The sequence below is a fragment of the Mus caroli genome, chromosome 19 (assembly GCF_900094665.2).
Source record: "Mus caroli chromosome 19, CAROLI_EIJ_v1.1, whole genome shotgun sequence".
NCBI classification, from domain to species: Eukaryota; Metazoa; Chordata; class Mammalia; order Rodentia; family Muridae; genus Mus; species Mus caroli.
Genome location: NC_034588.1, coordinates 22063316 through 22073650, shown reverse-complemented (window position 1 = coordinate 22073650; position 10335 = coordinate 22063316). Strand labels below are relative to the sequence as shown.

Here is a 10335-nt window from a genome sequence, read left to right as displayed (position 1 = left end):
TCCCTCCCTCCCTCCCTCCCTCCCTTCGGCCCTCCCTTCCTCCCTTCTCTCTTTCCCCCTGCATTTCTATAATAAAGCTCTAAAACCATAGAATGTCTCTGCTCATCAAGGCCCACTGCGCTTGGAGGATGGGACAGGCTTTCTCCTAATGAGCCACCCATTAGAAGGCCTTCCTGTGTTCCAGTCAAGATCTGCTGCACTCACTCTTGCAGGTGTTGGGAACCTCTCTTCCCTCATCCCTCTCTCCTATAACCCCCGGTGGCTTTAGCAAAGTAGCTCCAGGGTTCTCAGGTAGGGCTGCCCCTTGGCCACCCCCTGAAGAGTGGGTCAGAGGCTTGAATGCCCACTCAGGGCTGAGTGGAAAGTGTATGGCAGCTCTCCCACACCTGACAGACCAGAGCATAGGTAAAACTCTGGTGGGGCATGGGTCTCCCCTTCCCCAGGGCATCCCCTGGGCCCCCCTTTTTTGTTCCCGACAAGAAGGCATGCATTCTTATTTAAGGACTTCTTAAGATTTTAAAGATCCAGCCAGGGCTTGGTGGTACACACCTTTAATCCCAGCACTTGGGAGGCAGAGGCCAGCCTGGTCTACAGAGTGAGTTCCAGGACAGCCAGGGCTACATAGAGAAACTCTGTCTCGAAAAACAAACAAACAAAGATTTTAAAGATTCAAGATAATTGAACAGAGGAAAATAAAAATACAGCTGGTCAATAATAAGTTAACCATTGCAGTTTTCCACTAGTTCTAGGCATTTCAGGGTGGGATCAGGAAGTAAGCAACAGATAAGACATAAGTACTTTTAAGACACTGGAGTGATCAATCATTTGGGGGAAAACTGAGAAGTGAACAAGCAAAAAGCAACACCTTAAATATTATTAATATATCACAACAGAAGGAATAATTGCTCAGCATTCTGTAAGAATAAAAAGCAGAGGCATGACCATTTGACTTTTCCTGATGAAGAGTCGGTAAAACTTAACTAGAAAAATGATCGTTGATTAGTCTTGAACAGTGAAGGGAAAAATTTCCCAGATGGCCTGGAGTGGGGGTGTTTTTCCAGGGTAAGTGTGCAAGTGAAGAAAATCTTCACTTAATATTTCAGAGATAAGTCGGGCATGGTGACTCTCGCCTTTAATCCCAGCACTTGGGAGGCAGAGGCAGGTGGATTTCTGAGTTCGAGGCCAGCCTGGTCTACAGCGTGAGTTCCAGGACAGCCAAGGCTAAACAGGGAAACCCTGTCTCAAAAAACAAAACAAAAAATTCAGAGATGATATTTTAGAATGACTAGGACACATGGCTGCATGTAGCTGAGAGAAAAGGTGTGTGAGTCTTCACAAAGGACCATGAATGCCCCAATATACAGGATTTTCTCTGTAGGCAACAAGGAGTTACTGAAAGATTTAAAAGCAGTGAGAGAATTAAAGGGTGAACTCAACTGCGGGCTAGTCTCTGAAGTTCTGGGCGTACAGGAAGGTTGGCAAGACTTGCGTAGAGTGGGATGAGCATGGCTTTAGGAAGGGCGATGAATTGATTTTATAATCACTTGAGTTTTAGATTCACTTGGAACAACATTTGGAAATACAGTGCCAGAGTTTAGCACAATGCTTTTGGAAATAACAGCAAGGTTCACTAGGTGAACCCTGTGGAGCAACTCATTGAATTTTAAAAGGTGGCAGTTAGGCAGTTTCCCTAAAGTAGAATTTGCAGGCTATATAAGACAGTAGGAGAACTCTTTTCTCCCTTGATTTATTTTCATATTTAATTTAAAATGGTAATGGTCTTTTCATCTTACGGTTTGAATGCCTGGGAAAATGTCTGGTATTTTTATTTCTGAAGGAAGATATTAAACAAACAAACTCAATGCCATAAAAAGTTTTCTAGACATGTATTTAATGAGAAGAGACATTCATTTCCAAAGCAGTGCTAGTTTGGGGGAAAGTTCATAAAAACTTGTATGTGGAAGGAAGCTCATGCCTTGTCCTCTTATACTGACCACTGAGAATTTGATGGTTGTTGTTGGTACTTTGATTTTTAGTAGTACTTAGTGGAGTTGCTGCAGTGCAGTTATCTCTAAATGGTAGCATTCTCAAGGACACTGTCATAGTGAGACAGTGCTGTAGTTAGAAGGGTGTTCACAGAATCGGTACCTACAGACTTCAGTCTATTCTGAAGTGAAGATGACAAATTCATGGTTTAAGCTTGTACTTGTTTAACAGTTAAGGTGGGAAAGGAAGTATGCTTAACACTAGGATTTCGATCTCTTAGTGTAAATTGATACTCAGAAATTTCTTCACAGACCATTTGCTTCCTTTCTTTATTGTTTTCCTGGCTCAGCACCTCTAGTGTGTCCAGAATGTGAAGTGTTGATATAGTATATTAACACAGAATGTTGTGGTATTTGTTGTTTAATAAGATGGGAATTTGTCCATCTATGCCAAGATAAGCGTTCATAATCGTGTAGAGTGCTGTCCTGAAAGTGTGGCTGGCTGCTGCAAGTAAGCAAGGCAGGCCCAGCTGGACACTTGTGAGCTAAACTTAAATTTGTATGCTTAATCAAATGTCTTGAGTGTGACAGATGTCTGACAAGATATTTAATGTCTGGCAAGCTGCTTGGGTCTGGTATTGAAATATAATTGTACTTTTCATTGTAGTTTTGTTGTGTTCTTTTAAATATTTCCTTCATTTTAGTTTAATTATGAGCTCAAGGTTTTCTGCTCTTTTGTGGGCTTATGTTAAAACTGAAAGTCAGTCATCTGTTTTTGTAAATTTGCCTCTATGTACTTATACCATGAGGTACTGTGTGATTATTAGTGACTTGGATTCCTGCATTCCTCACAAGGTTCAGTCCTCACTGATTTCTGAGGAAGCATTTGGTCTGACAGCGTTGTGAACTAGGAAGCTTCGCTCTACTTGTGCACTTATTCTGAACGAGTAAAGTTACATGTGATGTTCTAGAGGGAGTAATATTAATTCACATGCTGGCTGGCTGACTCCTTTTGGTTTTATTTATATATTAATTTATTTTTTGGCATTTGGGATTGATTCCAGAGCCTTACACATGCTTTGTCAAGGTGCTGTATGCCCAGCCTCAGAATTCTAGGGTTCCCCCCAGCCCCCAAGAAAAGGTCTCGTTATGTAGCTCGAGACCTGTCCTGAAACTCATTATGTGACCAGACTGGCCTAGATAGCACAGAGATCCACCAGCCTCTGCCTCCCAAGTGCTAGGATTAAGGTTTGTGCCACCACACTCAGCTGTAGAGTTCTAGTGTTTTTATATTACCTTTTATCATAGAGAAGGTATAAAAGAATTAAGAAAATCCCAAAGGCATTTTGGAATTTGTGTAAACTAGTGTCCATTTGTTACTTCTTTTAGTTCATATTTGGGGTAATATGAAAAGCTTATTTAGATAATTTTTAACTTAAAAATATGGCATTTTAAAGCTTATAGCGTTATTATTGAAGGACAATCAGAAGTGGAAAGGTTTTTTTGTTTTTTTTTAAGCAGTAACAGGTAAATTTTTTTGCCTGATCTTTCCTATTCAGCTACTTTTAGGAATTTAAGGTAGAAATCTTTTATAGTGTCTTTTGCCATTTAATATATCACCCTAAATGTAATGTGCTGGTTAATCATTTTAAAAATATATATATTTTATTTTGTGTATATGAGTGTTTTGCCTGTGTGTATGTTATGTGTACCATGTGTGTGCCCAAATGCCCATAGAGGTCAGAAGAGGACATCGGGTCTCCTGAAACTGGAGTTCCAGACAGTTGCAAGCCACCAAAAAGATGCTGAGAACCAAACCCAAGGCTGATTAATCTTTATGCTTACGTATTTTGATAAAAGATCCTTTGAGATTTTTCATTTTGAAACAGGGTCAATAACCCAGGCTGGTCTTGACCTTACTATGTAGCCAAGGATGTCCTTGAACTTCTCATTGTTTTTATCTACCCCCTAAATGCTGAGATTAGAGTCCTGGACCACCATGCCTAACTTGAAATTTTATACTGGATTATTTGGATGTATTTCACAGAATTTTCAACTGTTTAAATGCATTTCCTTCCTTTTAGAGTTCATCTCTCAAATATATTAGACCTTCATGCCTATGATATTCTCTCTGGAATAAGGTATGTTTTCAGTAATTGCTCATTTTAAATGCAGTATATTTTATTCCAGTTTCCCATTATTTAAGATGACGTTTCTTTGGCTACATGAAAGTTCTTTTTTGTTTGTTTGTTTTAATTTTCTAAGGCATGCTTTTACCTTGCAGCCCAGGCTGACCTTTAAGCTTATGATCCTCTATCACAGCTTCCCAAGTACTGAGATTATAGGCATGTACTACCACACCTGGCTCACAAGGTCATTTCTAAGTATGGTCTTGAAACAATCTATGGTAACTGATTGTTTGGGAATCACAATTAATTTTTCTATAGAAATTTTAATGTAAATGGTGATAAAGCCTGGAAACTCATCAGTGTCTCTGTGCCAACCATTATAATACTTTCTAAATAAAATAAAATAAAAGTCAATAAACAATATAGAAAAACCTAACTGGCTTCTTCTCTTACAACTCCATTTCTTTTAGTACTAGCTTTCTGTCTCATTTTGGAGGTATCTTTATGTTAAGATGTAGAAAAAAAAATTATTCTTGGATAGAAGTGTTTTTTGTTGTTGTTTTGAGACAGGATTTTGCTATGTATCTTTGGCTGGCCTGAAATTTGCTATATAGACCAGGTTGGCCTTGAACTCACATAGATCTGCCTGCCTCTGCCTCTGAAAGGCATATACCACTACATCCAAATCAGCTATTTATTTTTCTACTTGTACTAAGAATATATGACATAAGGTCTCTCATAATAAGTTTTTAGGTTACAATACAGGATTATTAACTTTAGGCACGATGATTTACAACACTGACTTACAAAACTCCTTGAATGACAGGTCGTTAGCTTTCCCCTCTGAAACCAGTATATTCAAATGTATGCTTCTATGGACCATGGTATTTTGTTCTTCAGTGACAGATTGTAGGACTTCCTTTAAAAAAATAAAGTCCACTTACATATATACAAACATGAATATACACAAAGAACACACATGTATTTTATCTGTTCATTTAAAGAATAAACATTTAGGTTGTTCTCACATCTTAGTGATTGTAAATAATGTTTATCGTATCTTTTAAGTTTAATTTGTGTCTACTCAGTATCATGAAAATGAATACTTCTCTGAGTGTTTTGAATTAGTAAGGCTATTTTACTTATGAGTAGGCATAGTGGGTGGTTCTGTACTTGTGAGATACAAGTAGGTACCCAGCCTCTTGTCCTTAGTATTGTTCACTCTTTGAAATGGCATCTGAAATAACCTATATGGATATGACATGGTACTATACTGTACTTCTTTATTTTAAAGAGAATTTTAATACCCATTTATTGTGGTTTTTCAAAATGGGACTACTGTGCCTGTAGGTATGGAATACGCAGGGCAGCTATTTCCTCATTTTTTAAATTGAAATCCAGCATGGTGAATATGTCATCCTCCAAGTCAAGAGCTAGAACTAGCCATTCTAGAAGTTAAGTCTTCAGTTAGGAACTGTTCTCACTTACTGCTTCTGGTGTTGGACTTTAGAGTGACTCATTAACAGACTAAAATGGCTGTTCAGGAAAACCTGGATAAAGTCTGTTTGCTTTTCTTTGTATATGTGAATCACATATGAGTGTGTACTTGTTGAAATACAGCCTTATGTGTATGGTACAGTCAGAGCGTCTGATTGTTGCTTTCCACAGTGTGAAGTCTTCCTGGCCTGTTTTCCTGCTGTACATTTTGAGTACTCAGGAATTTCTTTAAACTTATGATGGCTGCATATGGGGTATGAAAATCATTAGGAGTCGCACTGATTATTTTTCACACAGAAGATTCTGATGAATAAATTTCAGATTTTAATAATTGTGTGCTTGTCCACTCTACTAGACCACAGTTTCTTTTCTTTTTATAATAGGGGCCAAATTAAGGGCACAAAATTCTTACTAGGAACTAACCCTAAAGATTCCTTGGTTGTTGTTGGTTTTTTGTTGTTGTTGTTGTTTTGTTTTTAGCCTTTTACTTGCATGTGAAAGTTGTATGTACTCTCTGTCTAACAAGACTGAAACATGATTTTCCAATAATTTTCTAATCTCATTCTATTTCTGACTAAGAGCAGTTATAATGTTTTAGTAATACTTACAGTAGTATGTGTGTAATGTCTCTCTGCTGTAGATGAGGCCTTTGCATGGCTTTGCTTTTGCTTAGCTGTTAATCAGGAGAGTCCTTTCCTAAGCAAGCAGCTGGGAAGGATTTAATGTGACACCCTCCCTCCTAAGACCCCCCAGTGTGAGTCATTCCTTCCAATCGTCCTTGCAGCCTAAACTTGCTGTTACTAATTTACCCCTCACCATGCTTCAAGACAGGACATCTGCAAGGCTTTAAGCCCTCCTCCTCCCTTCCCCTTGTCACCATCAGTGTCTAAGTGTGTGCTACAGTTGTTATGGTAGTAATTTGTTCTGCATGTTGGTCTTCTGGCTCTTCTCTTTAACAGAACAATGGATTCTGACTTTTTTTTTTTCCTTCACTCCCCCCTTCTGAGATAGCTCTTGATGTCCTGGAACTTACTACATAGACCAGTCTGGTCTATTTTTTTCTTAACTGGTAACTGACTATATAGGACATTTATACTCAGATACTGTTTGTCCTTATATAATAGAAATGTTCATGGAAGGGAAACCCTTAAAGGAAAATTTACATTTCTAACTTTTTGAAGCTACCAACAGCTTATTTCATATTAGGAAGCATGGAAGAGAAGTAAGAAACTTAGAACACTACAGAAAGGCCATGCATATGTTTCTAAGCTTGTTGAAATTATTGTAATAACTTTTTGGAATTATAAAGAAATCTACTGGCATTTAACATAGAATGATGCTAAAATATTAGTTTTCTCTTCATTGTATGATACTTTTGGTTGTTGTGCATTCAAAAATATTTTTAATAACTTAAGCTTTTCTTGACATATATCTGAGATTTCTCAACTGTTCTATGCATAAATTGCATGCATGTATAAATTTAAATATATGAAGAGTAAGTAAAATTGGAACTTTGTGGGGTGGATTCATTTGTGGAATGTTTGTTCCTTTATTGGCCATGTGTCTCTAGGTAATAGATAATGTTAAATCAGAAGTATATGGATCTTTGAATATGTAATTGGTTGTTCTTAGTTTACAGAAAAAGCTCCAGCATGTGTCAACAGCACCCCACCTTGATCAGGTAAAAATAAAATTTTATAAAATTTTAAAGTATCTCTTTTAACCATGTTGGCTCTACTTAGTATTTTTTTTTTAATTAGATCTCTTTCTAAAAAAAAAATATTTATAGATTAGGTTGGCAATTTTAAGAGTTTTGCATGTCTATGAGGTTGTGTGATCTAGTTTAGCATAAGAATTTGTCATGTGTTAAACATTCTAATCCTTCTAATATTTTAGAAAATTCTGTATTCAAACTTATTCTGATGAGAATTTCTGCACAAATGAAACCTGTGGGTTCTAGGGAAAATAAGGGTTGGCTTATTTAAATAAAAACTGACCTTGAATTTTACCTTTAGTAGCACTGTAAGGCTGTGTGTGTGTGTGTGTGTGTGTGTGTGTGTGAGAGAGAGAGAGAGAGAGAGAGAGAGAGAGAGAGAGAGAGAGAGAGAGAGAGAAAGAGATTCCCCGGGATGATATTTAAGATGCTAGGAACAAAGTAGATACATTTTCACTAAACCATGTTTTTGGTAAGCGAGTCAAAGCGGGTAGAACTTTAGGGTCAACACTTGCACTTGGTCCCCCAAAGAAGGCGTTGCCATTCCTCTGAGCCTGAGGCTGTGGGGCCCTTGACATGGCTGTGCCTATGACAGCAACACTTGCCTCAGGAACTCATTCATTTAGGACTTCTTCCCTCCTACAGATGAGGGTATTCTTTTCTTCTTGGCACTATCACACGAGATTCTTAGACTGTTGCAGGGAGAGCTCAGAAAATCAGTCCTATGCTTTATGACCTGTTACAGGGAAAAGTAGGTCCGTGAACTTACGAATGAAAGTGATTTTCCTGCTTCTGCTTCTCAAATGCCAAAGTGCAATGTCCTGGGCTAGAGGATTGTACTGGTTACTTTTCTCATTGCTTTAACAAAATACCTGACAAGATTAATCATCATAGCTATCCTGAACATCGAAAGCTTTAGAAAAGATCACACACACACACACACACACACACACACACACACATCCATGTGTACAAGCACCTACCTTTATATCTCCCACTCATATTATATCAATATAATAAGTGTATCTAAAAATGCTGAGAAGTCCTTATACACCTTCTAGTCAAAGAAAGGGTAGTTGCCATTCTGACTAGAACACTAAAGAGAAACTAGTAGGGTTTTGTAAGCTGGTTGTCAGGCCTGGATTTTTGCGTCAATACAGTAGGAGAGGAGAGGCAATCCAGATGTTGAAAAGTGAAAATATATGTCCCAGAAAAGCAGGCTTTAAGTGTAGAAGTCTTATTTGATGGATAGGGCTGGAAGATGCTGAGCTATAATGTGTAAGACAAAGAAGGCTCACACTGCTGTGTGTTAGTGTTAGAGAAGCAGAGCTTGTCTTTGGGATCTAGAGGCCAAGCATGAACATATGTCCCATGGGGTGAGTGCCTGCAGTAGAAACCAGGTGATCCCTGAGCTGTCTGCATATGGATTAGTGAGAAAGGTGGAGGAGTGACAGAAATGTAGAGGAACTAGAGGAACCTAGAAAACTTTAGACACATCTACAGGACAAAGAGATTTGAATGAAAATGCCACCTGCTCAGCATGGCGTCTTGGGGCTGAAAATACCACAGAGGCAAAGAACAGTGGAGGACTGCAGCTGGAGGCAGAGGGATTGAGTCTGAGGATATTACTGGGCTTGGTTTTCCAGAAAAAGAAACCATGTAGAAGTTGTTGCATAGTAGGTCTTGTTTCCATGGGGTGTAAAACTGAGACTCTAAAGAGTTAAATGGGAAAATCAGCCAAATCAGCAAACTAGAGTTAATGTTAGTTTTATTTTAGGGGACTTTCTTTATTAGGCTTTAGTTTTTAAGTTGTTGCCTCATTTCTGTTTCTGTGTTACTAACCATCAGAAGGCACTTAGGTTTAGGTTCAAAGCAAAATTAAATTTCAAGATCTAGTCTAAGGTTGGTAATACCTGGGTATGCTGTATATAAGTTATTGAAGTTTTATTCCTGAGAAAAGTTTCTTTACTTACCTTTTAAAATTTCCCATCATTCCTTGTATCATCTCAATAAAGATGCGCTGGGGTGGGAATATAGATGAGAAAGTCCACTGTGGTTAGTTTTGTTTGTAGAGGCAATTTAGAATTGAGTTTTTACCATAATTGATAGCTCTCATCTTCTTTGAATTTTCCTCATATGAAGAGTTTATGGAAGAAAAGCCACCATTCCGACTTTGGGATCATCTACCTTGAACCCTATTATATATCATCTTAATTTTAAGAATCAATTGTGCCTATTGCTGGAGTTCATTATATCCTTTAAAATACTAAGTGATAGCAAGGTGTTGCAGGGCCTGTCTCTAAGGCCTGTACTCCCACTTCTGAAGAGGTAGATTCAGGAGGATTGGCAATTCAAAGCCAGCCTGGGTTACTAGAGACTGTCTCAGAAAGCAAAACTAACCATAGAAAGTCATGTCCCTAACCTACAAAAGAAAAAAATGCTTATAAATATCTTTAAGCTACAGTAAAGCAGGGAATGTATTGAGTTCTTTGCTGAAAGATTCTCAGAAGCTGTTCAAGTTAATGAAATATATTTATAATGCAATACATTTATGAGGGCTTTTAAAGACAAAATTACTTTCCTTTGAAGTTGATACATTGTATGAGTACCCTGTATTGTAGAAAACAAAACCTGCTCAAGCTGCTCTCTGTCTGTCCTTTAAAGAGATTCAGTGTGGGTGGTGGACAGCAGAACTTTGTGTCTTGTGTCTCATACAGGACTCACTGAGTACCAGCTCCTTGGTGCTGCCCTCACAGTACCAAGCAGCTGTCATTTTAGTTTCTGAATTTGTTTTTAAGTTTAACTATTTTAAGTAGGAAATACAAGCATAATCGTACAATATTTGTCCATTCCTGGCTCATTTCATCTGGCAAAGAATCCTCAGGGTTTATTCACATTTTACCATAAGGCAGGCCTGCCTGCCTGCCTGCCTGCCTGCCTGCCTGCCTGCCTTCCTGCCTTCCTTCCTTCCTTCCTTCCTTCCTTCCTTCCTTCCTTCCTTCCTTCCTTC

At 38.3% G+C, this 10335-nt stretch overlaps 1 protein-coding gene across 2 annotated transcripts in view; it reads left to right on the top strand.

Moving 5' to 3' along the window:
* Window positions 1–10335, top strand: part of LOC110285366 (COBW domain-containing protein 1) — a 41650-nt gene that overhangs the window by 25930 nt on the left and 5385 nt on the right. For both annotated transcript variants that reach the window (XM_021151459.2, XM_021151458.1), the window contains exons 10-11: window positions 4070–4126; window positions 7244–7292. In XM_021151459.2, coding sequence (XP_021007118.1) covers window positions 4070–4126; window positions 7244–7292 — 106 coding nt within the window. The remainder of the gene's footprint in view (window positions 1–4069; window positions 4127–7243; window positions 7293–10335) is intronic.